The 18,957-nt window shown below is 37.3% G+C and overlaps 1 protein-coding gene across 1 annotated transcript in view; it reads left to right on the top strand.

The window, feature by feature from the left end:
* Positions 1–18,957, top strand: part of USH2A (usherin) — a 1,082,898-nt gene that overhangs the window by 871,530 nt on the left and 192,411 nt on the right. Inside the window, exons 53-54 of the mRNA XM_044004202.1 lie at positions 72–226; positions 4,315–4,513. Coding sequence (XP_043860137.1) covers positions 72–226; positions 4,315–4,513 — 354 coding nt within the window. The remainder of the gene's footprint in view (positions 1–71; positions 227–4,314; positions 4,514–18,957) is intronic.

Below are 18,957 nucleotides of genomic sequence, written 5' to 3'. Positions count from 1 at the left end.
GCAAAATGACTAAATACCATTGAAAGTAATTGACATTTCAAGAAGGTACATTTTTTCACTCTTTTGTTTAGGTCCCATCATTCATTACATTGTTCTCCGAAATGGGATTGAACGTTTTCGGGGGACAGATATGAGCTTTATGGATACCAATGGGATTCAACCATATCAGGAATATTCATACCAGCTGAGAGCCTGCACAGTTGCAGGTTGTACTGAAAGTTACAAGGTAAGGTGGGCCACTGACTCCAGAGCCATATTTGGATATGTAATATGAAAACTAACTGGATGTCTAGAATTATTAAAGATTTCCTGACAACAGGAAAGGAAGTTTATTCTCCACTAACTGGTGACAAGGTAAGTGCTCCTGTGTTATCCTAACCTAGGTTTGGATAGATATGACTGACAAAAGCTAATAGGAGGGATGTTTCTGCTGTATATAATTCCCCTATTGTTTTTAATATAGACTACACTTTTTACCCAAGCCTCATTTTAATGAAAATCTAGCCTCTTATCGATATATACCAATGTGTATGTGTGTATATGCATATGTCCGCACATAAATGTAAACACATAAAAATATGTATATATGCACATATACACATGTATAAATTCACACTGAAATTATATGTATATATATTTTTTTCTTTGTAAAAAAAGTATAAATTTAAGGACTATGGCCTATATTCAAGGGCAGCCTATATTAAGACCAATATGGTAAATGGTTTATGAAAGAACCATCAAACTATACTGTAAACTGATAACAAAGTTACATACAAAACTCTCTCAGCACTGCTCAGAAATCTCAACCTTAAAAAACAATAATTGCCTAGACCTTCCATACCATTTCCCACTTGGACCTAGATTGACTCTCACACCTGATTGGTTTCCCTGTTCATCCAGGGACTTTTCTGCAAAACCATCAAAACTGACATGTCGAATATTCTTCCCCAGTCCCAAGATTCCTATAACTATAAAGATCTGTAAGGTTTTTTTTTCCAAACACAAAATGCTTCAGATAGCTTACTATTTTCTCTTCAAAGCCTGTCTCTGCCACTAACTAGCTATGGGACCTTGGGTAAATCATTTGACTTTCTTGGACCTCAGTTTCCTCATCTACAAAATGATGATGTGGGAGAGTTAGATTATATACTCTCTAGGGTCCTCACTAGATCTAGAATATTGATTCAATGGAAGGTGCCCCTTCTCAAAATCTTTCATTTCTCTTGATTACATTAGGGAGAAACTTTCAACTGGCTGTTAATAGTCTTTGACTTCTTCAGTTTAAAAAAAATCACCACCAAGATCATCCATTCAACTGATAAAAACTAATCCATCCATGATGTAAAGGTTTAATGAGTTGCTATGACATAAAAACTTTATTATCTTGTGGCCCTCCTTTTGGTAATCATCATAAGAGCATTAATTCATAGAGTTTAGCACTAAAATGGAGCTTAGTATTTAGTTAGGGAAGTTTTCAAATCACAGACAGAGAACCTATCCATCCACTACACCATGCCACCTATTTATTCTAAATTATTTGGGTTAATAAATTAGAATTTTGTTCATTAACTTTGTTTCATGAGTTGCCTCGTTCTTGAAAAACAAGTATGAAAAATGTCATCAAGGAATTAAATGACAGAAAGGATGAGCTAGTCACATGGTTAAAGTAGGGGAAGACAGATGGACAGCCAGAGTTTTACACTGAGAGCTTTATAATGTCAATACAAAGAATGAAAAGCCTCCAGGAGGTTATGGATCCCTCCCCACCCCAACCATGTTGGACTTATGGGAAGACATTGACAGTAGTCACAATGAATGGGTGGACATGGTTACTTGTGGTCTGCATCAATTGAAAGAATTTCCCAATCATTGTGATCATAGATTCATTTGATGGATTTACTAATTCTTATTATTCATTATAAATGTATATTTAAATGACTATTCATATTCATAATTATAAAAGAGGCAGCCTTGGGTAATAATCATTATCTTAATAGCTAACATTAATAGAGCCCTTTAAGGTTTGAAAAATACTGTAATTATGTTATCTCACTAGATCCTTTCAACAACCTCTTGAAATAGATGAAGTATATTAACTGAGACTGAGACTGAGAGTTGTAAAGTAACTTGCCCAGAATCACAGAGCTTGCAAGAATGTGAGGCAGGATCTGAACTCAGGTCTTCCTAGTCTCAAGCTCTGTCCTCTCTATATTATTCTACCTCTATCTACTCTTCTACCCAGAGAGCAGACTTCAGATTCCTTTATTCAAATTCTCACATACTAACTGTGAGAGCTCAGGAAGGTCATTTGATTTCTCAGTACCCCTAAGCAACCTGCTAAGACTATAAATTGCATAACAGTGACTGACCTAAATTGGTAGGAAAAAAAAACATCCCAACAGGGAATTGCTTACAACAATGAAATCACAGATCCACCACACATACACCCAAACAATATACATAAGGAAATGTTTTTATCCAAATTAATTAACAATAGTGTATGTTTTTGCTAGATCTTCCCTCTGACATGTTTTTTTCATCTTTAAAATGGGGATCATATATCCATCATCTACTTTATAAAGTTATTGTAAGGGAAGCATCTTTTAAATGTAAAGTGTTATATAAATATGTTATCATCAATTAGTTAATTGACTGATATTGTGAGGGCACCAATGGAGGACCCATCTTCTCTTTCTATATTTTTTTTTGTTTCCCCCCGCCCAGGGCAATGAGGGTTAAGTGACTTGCCCAAAGTCACATAGCTAGTAAGTGTCAAGGGTCTGAGGCCGGATTTGAACTCCTGAATCCAGTTCCGACACTTTATCCACTGTGCCACCTAGCTGCCCCCTTCTCTTTCTATCTTACAATCACTTAATGTTGTTAAAGTGCTAGGCACTAGAGACATAAAGAGTCAACAACAACTTGAAAGAAACTTAATTTCTAAATAACTAAAGTTTAGGTATTTAGAAGAAGACAATACAATTTGCAGAGAATCCTAAAGCCTTCAGATGACCCAGTGAAACCCCTTTCCCTTCCCTCTCTCCACTTCACAAACTATGGAGTCATTAGAGGGCTTGAAGTGGAAGATTCAACATCTTTTGTACCAGAGTAAAATAATAATTTAATCTCAAGCCTCCTAGATGATGTAGGCAAGGACTTTATCAGATCATTTCACCAGTCTATCAGGAAGAGACAATCTCAGACAGATAAACCAACTAAATTAGGTAAAGGTACCGGGGACCAGAAGGATCACCATTCACACTAGCTCATACTCTTTAAAATTATCAAGGAAGAAAATGTCCTAGGTTCCATCTACTTGTAAGGGCTAAGCATGTTGCTTCTGCATCCCAACAGGGATCACCTATGAGGAGGAGGCAGCTATGAAGTTGACATGCCATGTGCTTGATGCCCAACAATAATAGCATTTTCACCTGAAAAGAGGATTGTGACAGCCTCCTCACACAAGATGGTAGAGGAGTCCAAATAAAACATTCAGTGAGACCAATCAGTTGCCGTCTGTGTTTGCAGCTGTGTGTTTAACAATGACTCAGAAGCATCCTGGGTTGTGCCACCATGTGGACAGATGGTGACTGATCAGTCCGACCAAAAGTTATAGTTGGAATGATTCAGGAACAGCCCTGCTGCCGTGTGTGCAGACACAGCTTGTGTCTCCATGACACCAAAACAATTGGTTTAAAAGAGAAATTGAAGTTAATTCAGCGAAAAATTCAGCCAATTTTTGTCTCTTTTTTTAAACACTATATAGAGTAAACAACTGTGTGACTACGTCTTTTAATTTCTCATTTGGCTGTTGTGTAGATCCAAGCTTCTGCGAACTCATGTCAGAAAAGAAGTAAAGAAAAGGCTATGGGGTTATGCTTTAGCCATATTGTGTGGAAGCAAGTTCAGATGTGTATTTTGCTCCATATTTACTAGTGCTTAAAGTGTATGAAATCAGGCTGTTAAAATGCAAAGACACTGATGAACCATATGGAAGAGAGTTATCAAGAGTTCTCTAGGAAGATATTTTGCCAGCCAGATTTTGCGTATTTGAACCGACTGCCGTCAAAATTGTTGTGAACCTGTTGTGATAAATGGTAGTCTTAGACTTATGTAATATATTCAAGGTCAGATTTTATTGTTTAAATAGAAGGGGTGGGAGTAGAGGGGGGTCTGAAGGACTGATTCACCAAGCTCTTGCTAATGATATGCCAGGCCAGACAACAACATTTTAAAACAAAAGTGACATTCTCATTGATCGGGAAACCTAGTGTACTATTACAATAAATTGCTGTTTAATTCCAATGTCTTCAGATAGTTGCAGCTACCATCCAAGGAGTCCCGGAGAATGTATTGCCTCTAGCAATAACAGCCCTGAGTGCAGAGGTGCTGCATCTGAGTTGGAGAGTCCCTGAGAAACCAAATGGTGTCATCAAAGAGTACCGGATCAATCAGTTTGGGAAAGGTCTCATCCATGTTGACACCAAGGGGGAAATGCAACATACAGTCACAGGTAAAGAAGACAAAACCTATGGGGCTGGGGGGGAGGGGGCAGCATTTTGTCACTTGAGTTAAGGGGGGAAATATCCCAGGAGTATTCTTTTGATATGACAGATCACATCCAAAGGATGGGTTCTCTTGACATGTGGAAAGGTCTTTGCCACACACTGGCAAGAGTAAGCCAAAACAGCAGATAGTTTTAAAAATAGTTTTATTTTAGTTAAGGGATATATCATATGATATTCTTTTTGCATCAGACTTCTCTTCTTAATTGTATGTTCCTTGAATTAAGAGTAAAATTAGTTTTCTAGCCTCTATAGAGATGGGGAGGAAGAAAGGATATAGCCAAGAGTCAGTGTCTAGTAATCAGCTTGTCAGATTTAGAACTGAAGTGTTCTTTTTTTGTTTGTTTGTTTGTTTTTTGATTGTTTGTTTGTTTGTATTAGTGAGGCAGTTGGGGTTAAGTGACTTGCCCAGGGTCACACAGCTAGTAAGTGTTAAGTGTCTGAGGCAGGATTTGAACTCAGGTACTCCTGACTCCAGGGCCGGTGCTCTATCCACTGCGCCATCTAGCTGCCCCTGAAATGTTCTTAAGATCATATGGTCCAGCCTTTTAATTTTACAAATGAGGAAACCGAAACTTAGAGACATAAAGTCACCAAGGTCACACAGGTGTCAGGAGAACCTGGGAAAGAATAAAGATTTTAACTGCACTTATTTCAATTCATCTGAACAGACATGTATTTATTTAACACCTTCTATGTGAAGAACACTATCCTTTGAGGTTAGGGGACACTATCCTTGGTCTCCCAGAAACTTAGGGAGATATGACACAGTAGGGATATTTGTAATATATAATATTAAATAATAAATGCACACAATCCATAGAATAGGTAATATAAGCATGGAAGGGGCAGCTAGGTGTCACAATGGATAAAGCACCAGCTTTGGATTCAGGAGGACCTGAGTTCAAATCTGACCTCAGACACTTAAGAATTACTAGCTGTGTGACCCTGGGCAAATCACTTAACCCCCATTGCCCTACCAAAAAAACATATATATATATAAGCAGGGAAATTAAGAGTTATATGAACTTGCTATTCTGAAAGTCTATTGTTTGCAGAAATTAGACTATCTCAAGAAGAATTGAAAGCTTCAATTTCAAATCCCTAAGCAAAATTTAAAAGTTTTTTAAACTTCTTCTAGTTCAAAATCACTGCTTTGCCAAATGACTTCACCATACTCCCCGGGAGGCATGTGCCTTTCCTTGGACACCCAACTACTTAGGGACCATTACAGTCATGATACCTCTAATCATAAAGAAGAAATACTAGTTTAAGCACATATGGTAAAGCAAATTCACCCGTCTCTGATACTGATCCACCAGATAGCTTCACTAACTCACAAGCAAATATTCTTCTCCAACATCTGCAAAAGACAGTATAAAAAGTGTCAAATAAATATATTTTTACTAAAACAACTGGCTAAGCTGTTTCAACACCACGAGGTGAATCACTAACAGTAGAGATGAAGAAAATCTAATAAAGTAAAATGATACATATCTCAGGGCTGTCATTCCTTAGATCCCATCATCTAAACCCAAGCCAACATTTACCATATGGATATAGTTAATTGAATGTTAGTTAGATGACTTCTTTCTTTGTTTTCACATTTTTTGCATTTTTCAAAGTACTTTATCATACTCTCATTTTTTTTCTCCCAGTAATCTTTTTGTTTTGTTTTTGTTTTTGCTTTTTTGTGGGGCAATGGGGGTTAAGTGACTTGCCCAGGGTCACACAGCTAGTAAGTGTTAAGTGACTAAGGTCGGATTTGAACTCAGGTCCTCCTGAATCCAGGGCCGGTGCTTTGTCCACTGCGCCACTTAGCTGCCCCCCCAAAACCTCCAGTAATCTTTTTACTTCTGTAGTCTAGATAGGTTTAGGGACAGGTCCAAGATTACAGGGATCTAACATAACTTAGTGGGAAGTTGGTCTTAACACTAGGAAGACGGAGGCTCAAGTTCTGTTTCTAACATATACTGGTTATGTAACCTTGAGTGAGTCATCACCTCTTAGTGTTCTAGGACACTCTTGAGTTTCTAAGTTACAGAGAAGGTTCTGATCTTCACTGGAAGAGAAAGACCCTTGGTGGGAACTCCCTATAACAGTGAAATCCCAAACCCAGTTTTTCTCATTGTCCTTATCAAAGGTCACACTATGAGTTAGTAACAGTAAAAATATAATCAATGCCTCCTAATCTAGTGTCCTTTTTAGAAAGTCATAATCAAGGTGAGAAAACTCGAGCTTTACCCCAGGGCATCAAAGGCAGTCATCATCCAGTGAGACATACTTCCTTGGCCCAGAGATCTTCTGCCATAATACTACTGTGTTCCTTTATTATTCCCAAGTTACCATATTGCCATTCTTGTCCCTTCTCCCAGCACTGTAGGTCACCCCTTCTCCCAGCGTGACTGTACCTGACTGGGTAATACTGACATTACCCTACCCCAACTCAACTGAATTTTTCTCTAATGTCAGATTCCCTAATCATAGCTCTGTCTGTTCCTGTACTGTGCTGCCTCCCTTAATAAGTAAAGATGTCCAGAAAAAATAAGGGGGGAGGGAAGAAAGGATGAATGTGTCAGGTAGAATCATAGGCATGAAGTAATGTATTCAAAGTTATGGCATATCAAAATTTTAGACTACTAAGAATTTCATTACTAAAAAGAGATGATAATAATAAACATTTATATGGCACTTACTATGTGCCAGGCACTGTGCTAAGTACTTTACAATTATTATCTCACTTAATCTTTATGACAACCCTGGGAGATAGTTGCATTAATTATGAACATTTTGCAGATGAGGAAATTGAGGCAAACAAAATTCAAATGACTTACCCAGGCTCTCACAGCTAGTAAGTAAAGCTCAGGCCAGATTTGAACTAAATTTTTTCTGACTCTAGGCCCTGCACTCTATCCACTATGCTACATGAATAAATTTTCTGTTTCTTAAATCAATTTTTTTTTCTGTAAAGAGTTTGAATTTATCCTAGTCCTTCTAAATCATGCTTTTAGAGATTATGTGACTAGACTAAATTTAAAAAGCACTATTTTAAGTCAGCAGTAAATCTAGGTGGTACAGTGGACAGAAAGCTGGGCCTGGACTCAGGAAGAACTTAATTTAATCCTGTATCAGATACTTCCTTCCTAATTATATGATCCTAGACAAGCCACTTAACCTCTGTCTGCCTCAATTTCTTGAACTGTAAAGTAGAGATAATTCTAGCATTTACCTTACAAGTCTGTTGTGAGGATCAAATGAGATAATACTTGCAAAGTGCTCAACATGGTGTCTGGAATATAGTAGGTGCTTAATAAATGCTTGTTCCCTAGGTCTCTATGGAACTCAATCTTCCACCTCCCAGCCCATATGATCAGTAAACCTTGTTAATAAATTTTAAGTATAAAAATTATCTTTCATTGGCTAGTAATTTCATTGAAATGCTTTTTCACATATAAGAGAAGTATCCACTTGTATTTAACTACTCACAGAAGCCCTTTCCATTGGCATATTTTTCTAGAAATTTTCACACAATTCCAGTTCTTTTTGAATCATAGCGTGGAAAGAGACTGCAAGAGCTCATTAAGTCTTCCTGTATCTTCAGAAAAAGCCAAACATAAACCATTGTGGACATATGTAATGCTATCCATTTTTAAAGCTTTGCCCCAAACTCTGATTCATATGTCACTTGTAGAGACTTAAAAAGGCAGCCCTGTTTAGTAAGGCTTTAGACTTAGACAGTCTGCTAGGAAGAATTCCTTCCCATATTTTACTGGCTAAGACTCTTTTTGATCACCCTCTGAGCCCACCATGGAAGTTTTTTCTGATGTAAATGATTGTTCTATTGAGATTATGGAACAAGCTAAAATAATCTAATTTATTTCATATTCAATCTCCAATGTTTGAGAGAAGTACCGACTGGGCCCCTTAGGATACACGTTTTGATTTTCTCATCATTTCCAAAAACACTAGCATTCCCCATGCAACAGTTGAACACTAATGAAGCTGTGGCATTATTCTTTCTGGAGACTTGGAATCTAGGCCTTTACAAAGAGCAACAGGGAAAGAGAGCACCTTGCCTCAGAACCATTGTCTCGTTGCTTATTTCTAATTACCTCCAAGCTTGGGAAACATGATCCTGTAAATGCTTTGTGGGAATAGTGGCAAATGTGCTCATCATGTGAAATCCATAAATTGCTTATAATCCTCTCAAGATGTTAAAAAAAAGCATTAAGTAATTGAAGACAGGAAGTCCTCAGTTAATTATTTAGAGGTGTTATCAATGCTTTAAGTAAACTGAAGCATTTTCTGCTATCTCACTGAGTTGAATACCATGGGGAGCTAGGGGGTAGCAGCCATCATCTTCTCATATTCTCTAATGCAAACAGCACATGGCAGCTTGTCAATAAAAGACCTTTTTTATATCATTTATTACTGAACACTTCCACCATCCTGTACAGAACAATTTGGATGACAGTTATGGCATTGTTATACTTTGTGTTACTACTAGTTCACAAATGGGCTGGCTAATGCTATGTGGTGGGATGGGGTAGGGTGGAAGTTAAAAGGATTAACTAAGTAATTAGGGACAATAGGAGAAAAGGAAGGGCAAGAGTGCCCTCTTTGGTAGCAGATGTGAACATGAGCTTCCTGTCTTTTAATTATAATGGAACTCAGATAAGATGATTATTATTATAAGTTCCTTATAATACTATTTCAATGGAAGTGGGAGAACAATCCTAGACTTTTTGGTTAAGTAGGCATTGTGTGGAACTGATTCCCATTTCCTCTCATTTCCTTTTGGATGCCATCTGCTTTGATCCACAGCTAATGGGAAGACTGGAATCTATATTGAGAGTGCTACATTCCACATCATTTTATACATAGGGGACAGGCTTTAGCCCTCGATGTAACATAATCTATGACACAGAAGTATTTTATAATGGAGTTTCACAGTGTCGTGTGCCGATTATATCTAACTGGTGTGAGTGACAGTTTGATTTGAGACTTCATTAATATAATACAGTAGAAAACGTATGGCAGGTTAAATTTATTGGATTTAGATAAAAAGAGTAGTCAAAAAAATGAACTCATGATCAAGAGAAAAATCTCTAGTTCTAACCACTCTATTTTTATATTATCTTGAAAAATGCATTCATCTACTCCTGGGACTCATTTTTCCCCATCCACTCAAGGGTCTGTCTTAATTATGGGAAGCTGTTGAGACAAAAGAGACCATGAACTTTCTCACTTTAGAAAAAAAAACCTATAGTTTACTTGCCTTGCATTAATTAAACAGTCATTGGCTTCAAAAGAAGGGAAAATCATGGTAAACAACCATTAGTGCAGGGGGTAACTATGTGGTGAAGTGGATAAAGCACCGGCCCTGGATTCAGGAGAACCTGAGTTCAAATCCAGCCTCAGACACCTGACACTTACTAGCTGTGTGACCCTGGGCAAGTCACTTAACCCTCATTGCCCAGCGAAAAAAAACCCCAAAACAAACAAAAAACAATCAGTCTATTTACTACTTTTGGTTGTTTAGAAAAAGAGATTTCCTAACATCTCCAATGCCCCAGAAGTCTTTGATTGGAGAGGAAGAGTGCTGATATAATGTTCCACGAGGCTTCGCCTAATTACGTTTTGAGGATTCATGGTCTCTGGAATGTTCAGTTTACTTGCACAATTATTTTGGTTTAAACTTTCTCCTCCATAAGGACACTGCCCAAATGTGATGGGGAGGAAGGGACTTAGTATGGATAAAACATTTTGTGCTCTTTCACAGAGGGCCAGTTATAAAGATATTAAAGCTTTAAACTACACTAAAAGTTTTGGGAACACCCTGTCTAAGAATAGTGATTAAAGAAGCACTGCAGCTTTGAAGAAGACATTAAGGTGGTATTAAAGCTGAAAGCAAGGGCATCCCCATGTTCAAGAATGTTAAGTTGAATTTTAATATATATTTTGTAGCACTATCTGTAACAGGGTTGAAGGTACTCACTTTCAATAGAAGGAAAATGTAGAAATAAGCAGAAATTATGTGAAACTATAGTGAAGGAACACAGCTGGGGTCAGCACTTGGAGTTCCTTGGTTATCAGAAAGGGAGGAAAAATAGAAGTCTAAAACTGGAACTAGAAGTTTAAATTAAGAAGTATCAGATTACCAAAACCTGATTCTATGTCATAAGACATTTGGTATTGGAAGCCAAACAAGTGGTCAAAGGAGAAAATAGAGAATGTAGAGAAAATAACAGAGAATAACAGTTTAAGCAACTAATGATTTAGACCCTTAAACTAGATCAGCCTTGAAGATAAATCAGAAAATTTTCAAGCAGACAAAAATACCAAGAAGTATAGTAGGGAAGGACCTGTTTCTTGGGAGGGAGGGAGAGAGGGAGAGGGAGAGGGAGAGGGAGAGGGAGAGGGAGAGGGAGAGGGAGAGGGAGAGAGAGGGAGAGAGAGGGAGAGAGAGGGAGAGAGAGGGAGAGAGAGAGAGAGAGAGAGAGAGAGAGAGAGAGAGAGAGAGAGAGAGAGAGAGAGAGGAGGGAGAGAAAGGGTGTGGAGAGAGAAGGAGGGGGGAAGAGAAGGAGGTGAGGGAGATAGAGAGAATATGAATATAGGAAAGGGGATAAAGGAAGATATATGTGGTTTTAAACTTATATTAAATACTCATCAACTGAAATTGGATCTTCCAGTTACATACAAGGAGAAAATGGCAAACAAGGCAGGTCAAGAAATGAGTTTTTGGAAGTAGAGAAATAATGAGATGCCTGATCATGATGGATGTGGCTAGAGGAATTACCAAATGGAAAAGACTACAATAGATGTGTTCTTGAAACATTTCTAAATGGATTTTATATGTAATATCAGCTCACATGTATAAGAGAGATTTATAAAGCATAGCCTGATTTCATAGTAATTCTATACTTAGAGTAGTTATAAAATAGCTTGTGTTTATGCCCCCCCAAAATGTCCCTCTCTCCTCTGTAGCCCCCATTGTGCCATAATGCCACAAACAGAGTGACCCCGGGCAACAAAAATACAGGGTCAACCATAGGTGTTTACTAAATTAAGGAAATGTATTATTCAGTAGAATTTTAAAAAATTACCCAGGCTCTTGGCTGGCTGCTTTTTTCTGTCAGTGCTTCTGCTACTGGAGGGCACATCCAAGATAAGAGAGTGAGAGCAAGAGAGAGAGAGAGAGAGAGAGAGAGAGAGAGAGAGAGAGAGAGAGAGAGAGAGACTGACTGATTGATTGAGGTTCAGAAGTTTGTCATGATCTTATTCCAGGGACCTGCAGATTGAACAGACACTGATTGCAATCAATCACCACCTCTCCCTTCTCTTCTTGTTCCCTTGATTCTTCTCTAGGGTCCAACATACTCCCACCACAGCCTGTACATGAAAACATACCCTCTAGGGGGCAGCTAGGTGGTGCAGTAGATAAAGCACCGGCCCTGAATTCAGGAGGACCTGAGTTCAAATCCGGCCTCAGACACTTGACACTACTACCTGTGTGACTCTGGGCAAGTCACTTAACCCTCATTGCCCTGCAAAAAAACAAACTAAAACAAAAACAAAAACAAAAACAAAACAAAAAAACATACCCTCTTATTTGAGGGTTAATCTCTTCCCAAAGCTTGAAGTTTGGGAAACCAAAAGTTATTACACATATAAAACAAATAATTTTTAAATACACCATGATGACTCTCTGCTCTCTTATACCAGTTCCCTTCTCCCTATCCACACCACTCCTTCCCCAAGTCAGGCCCTCAACACCTTTCTCCAGGACTTTTCCAATAGTCTGTTGAGGGGTCTCCCCCTCTCAAGTCCCTTTACTCTCCAATTTATCCTTTAAACTGCTGTGAAAGTGTTATTCTTGAAGCCTACACAGGTCTGATCTCGTGATCTCCTTGTTCAGTGATTCCATTGAGTCCCTATTACCTCTAGGATCAACTACAAACTCCTTGGTTTGACATTTAAAACCATTTACAACCTGGCTTCAATTTAACTTTCCCGTCTTATTATATAATACTCCCTTAATGCATGCTTCAATTTAGCCAAATTGTCCTTCTTGCTATACCTTATATATGCGTTTGAATTTCCATTTCCTATTATCTGCCACGTCTAGAATGAATTCCCTCTTTTACTCTCTCTTAAAATCCCTGATTTCCTTAAGAGTTCAGTTCAAACCACACCTTCCTCATCCTCACCAGTTGCTAGTGCCTTCTTCTCCCCCATATTACCATGTATTCATTTGTATACATTGAGTTCATATCATCTCCCCTGATAGGATGGAAATTATTTGACTATGGGGTTGATTAATTTAATAGTTTCTATCAAAGTACCTAATATATAGTAGGTGCTTTGTAAATGTTTGTTAATTGATTAAAAGAGTCCAAAAGTTATTTTTTTAAAAATGTAATAGTGAGCAATTTTTTGATCAAAATAACCAAAAATACAGAATTTCAGAAAAGTGCAGGATGTCAGAGTCTGGCCCATCAAATCAAACTTGTATCTACTTGAGTCTAGGGACTTTTTTGTAGATGTAACCATTACCTCTAAAAGGAATATATTTTACTTTTTTTTAAAAAATATTTTTTAATAATTTATTTTATTTTCAACTCACTGAACAAAGCAAGCATTTCCATAACACAGCACAATAACAATTATTACATGTGAAACTGCAAATCTTGCTATTCCCTCCAAATATAGAACAAAGTTATCATGTAAATTTCTTTTTTTCTTTTTATTTTACTTTCAAATAGCTTTAATTATTAAGCATTCTTTCATGACCTCAAATCTAAATTTACCTTTCTATAATACCCTTGCTTTTTTTAATGCTTCTCATCCTCCCTTGCCCCACCAAAAAACACATTAAGAGTTCACTTCTGGATCCATGTTTTCATATATAATTTTTCTTTTAAATGGGGCAAACTAGTATTCATGCCATCATAACTTCAGTTCTTTGTTATTTCTTACTCTTTTCAGAGGTTCTAATATTGAAAGATTCTCCTGATGTTGCCATACCCACGATGATGTTGATCAGCAATATAGAAAGAAGGCTAGGAAAGGTCATGATGATTATCAAACTCAGGAGATGGCCAGTTGAATTGAATTGGCCAAATGTGAGAAGCAATTGGAATCAACTGGCCCTGGCATAGGTCCCTGGTTTAGGTGAAGTTCATATGTGGTCAGCAACTTCCTCATGACGAAAATTTCCATCCCCATTTTGGGCCTGTCAGTACTTGAGTTAATTGCTGACCTTGTTGGATCCATGACCATGGAGAAGACAAATGGCATTGGAAATGATTGATTGACTGATCGGATAGTATATAATTTAGGACTGTTTGACAACCCTTTGGAAAAACAGCAGATGATACAGTAGAATAATTGACCGGATGTCTTAAAGGAACACTTATAGTCTGAAGTCTTGAGGGACAAAGTGTCTTTTACTTAAATGTTCATCTGGAGAATAAACATTAGAAAGCAAGCTGGTTTTTATATTATGCATTAGATATAACTTGCATAGGCATAGATTTTGTTTCCCAAATCATGTTTTTATGATCCATAGCAAGACTTCTGCATTTCTTTTTAACACACATTTACTCTTTAAAGAGTAATTGTAATGAGTCTTGTTATTTTATGCCTCTTTCCTTTAAAAGAGAACATGATTCCCTATAGGGGAATTCAAGTAATTTGCTGCCACAGTAATCTTCCCTCTCCTGAAATGTTAAATACTTGGCTTTCCTCCATGTATTTTCCTTTCTCTGCTCTACAACTGCCTTTCCGCCCTTCCTTACTTTTATGCTGAGCATTTGAGTGATGTTTTCTTTTCTTCTCCTACTCTAGGACTTCAAGATTAGGTTATAGTCAGGACTGTCCCTCTGAGACTTCTCTTTAGTTCTCTCTTCATTCTGTTCAATTCATGAATGGTTTGCATGTGCTATTTTGCCTTTCTTATTGTCTTCTGCTTAATACTGTATTTCTCTTAGACCTTATTTTAAAGGCCCCCAAAATGAATTTCCTTTAAATGACAAGTCATAAAAAAAATAAAAAGACAAGTCATTATTTGTTTTCACTGGGTAAAATATGTTGATTTTATGGAGCTTGAAGGAGTTATGGGAATGGAAAGGTTCTCAAAAGATTATCTTGTCCACTTCAATAATCTCTACCTGATGGATGCCATTACTATCTTAAAGGTCTTCAATGTAGCAGATGCCACTGCAATGTCCTTTGACCATTAAGTTTAAGAAATATTTAGGACATAAGAATTGGTTCATATGATCAAAACTTCATTAAGTACCCAATAGACAATCATATGCTGTGAAATAGAAATTTCACATAGATATGTTCCCTGTCTGAACAGATTATAGTTTAAAGAAACAGCTTACAACAAAGCAAATGCAAGCGACATTATTGCTGACAATTAAGACATCAGAAGTTGTATTTTTATCTGAATGAAAGAAATCTCATAGAGTTTCTTACAGATTAGTATGTCTACTCAGTTGCATTCTAGTTAATTGATTTGGTCTAAGAAATAAATTCCTTTACAAGAAGTCCGTTTGACAGTGACCAATATCAGGCAGAGTAGCCAAGAGTACAAATGACTAAAATATGAAGTTCAAAAAAACATGACAATCTTAGCTCCAATCCATTATTCTCATCCCAACTGACTTGAACCTGTTTGAGCTGAAGCCATTAAATGTCCAATTTCAATTTCTATGACTATATAATGGAGCTAATTGGGCTTCTGCCATGCAATGAAGTTACTTTCAGAATATGAATGTCTATTGTTTGTGTTGTTCTTTTTTCCGTGATCTGATTTGGCTTTCCAGGTTATATAAAAGTAGATCCTCTTAGATTAGGTATAGCCAATAGTTATTATCCCTGACGTATGGCTTTTTTCTTTCTGTTTCCATCCCATGTTACATGTAATTACCTGCAATAATCATAGATTTGGAATTGAAAAGGCCCTCAAAAGTCTTTTTGTTCTATCCATATAGAAATCATGAACTCCATCTACAAGAAGTAGTCATCCTTTCTTCATCTAATCACCTTGAGTTGATGAAATCACTCCTGGTGTAACCCATTCTATGTTTGGACTAATTTTTAGGAAAGGTGTGGGTAGGCCAGAGTTCATATGACAAGCTTTAAAGTTTTAATGGACTGCAAGCTCAATATGGCTGCAGCATGGCAAACTATAAAGCTAATGTAATTTTAGGCTATATTAATAAAGTTATTATGGGGGCAGCTAGATGGTGCAGTGGATAGAACACCAGCCCTGGAATCAGGAGGACCTGAGTTCAAATCCGGCCTCAGGCACTTAACACTTACTAGCTGTGTGACCCTGGGCAAGTCACTTAACCCCAATTGCCTCACTTAAAAAAAAAAAAAAGATATTATGTCTGTGCTAAGCAAAGTGATAATAGCTCTGTACTCTGCCCTTAGACCACATTTAGAGTATTGTGTTCAGTTCTAGGTGCTTCATTTTTTAAAAATGCTTTGAGAAACTGGAGGACAGACATCAAAAGAAGGTTGATTAGGATAGAGAGGGAACTGGAGAATAACTAGTTTAGACCACCAATCCAATATATCCTATGGGAAGTTATAAAGAAATGGATCCTGGCCTAAACTAATTTATATTCCAAAGAGGGCCTTAAGTAAAAGTTTACAAAATACAATTAAAAGAAAATGAAAAAATATATTATATATGTAGCAATGTCACAGAATTAAGTACAATTTCTTTATTATTCTCTACACGTAATTAAATATTACTTAACTGAATAATATTAATTTCAAGGTGATTGACCTTGGTCAAGAAATTGACCATATATTTAAATATTCAAGGTAAATGGAAACATCATCATCATCACCAACAATAACAACAACAAAATTATCAATAGCTAGTCAAACCCTGCTGATGTCAGGTTGTTGTCCTAGGGTATATACAAGCCATAGGATTCCTTGTATTATTTTTTCGGTGTAAGTTTTTTTTTTAATTATAAAATTATTTTATTATTTTCCAGTTACATGTAGAGATAGTTTTCAACATTTGTTTCCATAAGATTTCTAGTTTCAAATTTTTCTACCTCCCTCCTCTCCCCCCTCCCTAAGACAGCAAGTAATCTGATATAGGTTATATATGTACAGTGACATTAAACATATTTCTGCATTAGTCATATTATAAGAGAAGAATCAGAGAAAAAAGGAAAAACCTCCAAAAAGAAAAACAACAGCACCAAAAACAAAAGAAATACTATGGTTCAATCTGCAACCATATTCTACAGGTTGTTTTTTTCTTTCTTTTTTCTTTTTCTGGATTTGGAGAGCCTTTTCCATAATGAACTCTTTGGAACTATCTTATACCGTTGTATTACTGAGAAGAATCAAGTCTATCACAGTTGATCAACACACAATGTTGTTGACACTGTGTACAATGTTCTCCTGGTTCTACTTGCCTCACTCATCAACACTTCATACAAGTCCTTCCGGATTTCTCTGAAATCTGCCTGCTCATCATTTCTTACAGCACAATAGGATTCTATTACATTTATATACCACAACTTGTTCAGCTGTTCCCCAATTGATTGGCAGCCCCTCCATTTCCAATTCCTTGCCACCACAAAAAGAGCAGCTATAAATATTTTCATACATGTGGGTCCTTTTCCCTTTTTTATGATCTCTTTGGGAAAAAGACCCAATAGTGGTATTGTGGAAATTTATTTTGATTTGGGGACCTTACCTTTAGGCTGAGATTAGAAATCCTTAATCTTCACTTTCTCCAACTTGTACCCTGTGCTGACCACTTCTGTGCTCTCCGCTGCCTCCTGTTCTGTCTGTCTGCTCCATCCTCTCCTGCCTTTGTCGCCCCTCTAATCTTGTCTGCCTCTCTTAATCTTGTCTACCGGCCTTTCCTCCTTGCTCCTAGTCCTGCATTACTGTTCCTCTCGTCCCCGCTGACAAATCCCCTCTAATCTATATATACCTTTTCTTTTCTCCACTCAAATCTTGGGGCTTCCTGCGCCCTCACAGACCAAGCTAATCTGCCACTCAGGGCTGCGGCTGGTGGGGAGGGGGGGCGGTGCTCTCGCCTCACGTGCCTCAGCACAGGCTATCCGGGATCTTTCAGATAGCTCCGCTCAAGTCAGAGGGAGCTGGGGGCTTTTCTTTTTTTTCTCCCCAGCTGTCTGACCTGGTGTCTTGTACAGCCCATGGGGCTTTTTGACTCAGCTGAAGCTGAGGAGGAGGGAAAGAGACCCTGAGGGCCTAAGGCTTTCTAATCTCAGCCTAAAGGTAGGGTCCCCAAATCAAAATAAATTTCCACAGTATTGCTGGGTCAAAGGGTATGTGCAGGTTTATACCCCTTTGGGCATAATTCCAAATTGCTCTCCAGAATGGTTGGATCAGTTCACAGCTTCACCAACAATGCATTAGTGTTCCAATTTTTCCACAGCTTTTCCAACATTTATTATTTTCCTTTTTTGTCATATTAGCCAATCTGATAGTTGTGAGGTGGTACCTCAGAATTGTTTTAATTTGCATCTCTCTAATCAATAGTGATTTAGAGCATTTTTTCATATGGCAGTAGATAGCTTTGAGTTCTTCATCAGAAAACTGCCTATTTATATCCTTTGACCATTTCTCAATTGGGGAATGACTTGGATTCTTATAAATTTGATTTAGTTCCTGATATATTTTAGAAATGAGGCCTTGATCAGAAGTACTGGCCATAAAAATTGTTTCCCAGCTTTCTGCCTCCCTTCTAATTTTGGATGCATTGCTTCTGGTTGTACAAACCCTTTTTAATTTAATGTAATTAAAACCATTCATTTTGCATTTCATAATATTCTCTCTCTCTTGTTTGGTCATAAACTGTTCTCCTTCCCAGAGATCTGAAAGGTGAACTATTCCTTCTTCTCCTAATTTAGCTATGGTATCACCTTTTATGTCTAAATCATGTACCCATTTTGACCTTATTTTAGTATAAGGTGTAAGATGTTGGTCTATGCCTAATTTCTGCCATACTATCTTCCAGTTTTCCCAGCAGTTTTTGTCAAATATTGAGTTCCTATCCCAGAAGCTGGAGTCTTTGGGTTTATCAAACAGTACATTACTAAAGTCATTTAATATTGTGTCTCTTGTGCCTAGCCTATTCCATTGATCCTCTACTCTATTTCTTAGACAGTACCAAATAGTTTTGATGACTGCTGCTTTATAGTAAAGCTTCAGATTTGGTACAGCTAACCCACCATCCTGTGCATTTTTTTCATTAGCTCCCTTGATATTCTTGATCTTTTGTTTTTCCAGATGAATTTTTAAATTATTTTTTCTAGCTCTATAAAATAATTTTAGGTAGTCTGATTGGTATGGCATTGAATAGGTAAATTAATTT

The sequence above is a fragment of the Dromiciops gliroides genome, chromosome 4 (assembly GCF_019393635.1).
Source record: "Dromiciops gliroides isolate mDroGli1 chromosome 4, mDroGli1.pri, whole genome shotgun sequence".
Classification (NCBI taxonomy): Eukaryota; Metazoa; Chordata; class Mammalia; order Microbiotheria; family Microbiotheriidae; genus Dromiciops; species Dromiciops gliroides.
This window is presented reverse-complemented; position numbering and strand designations above follow the sequence as displayed.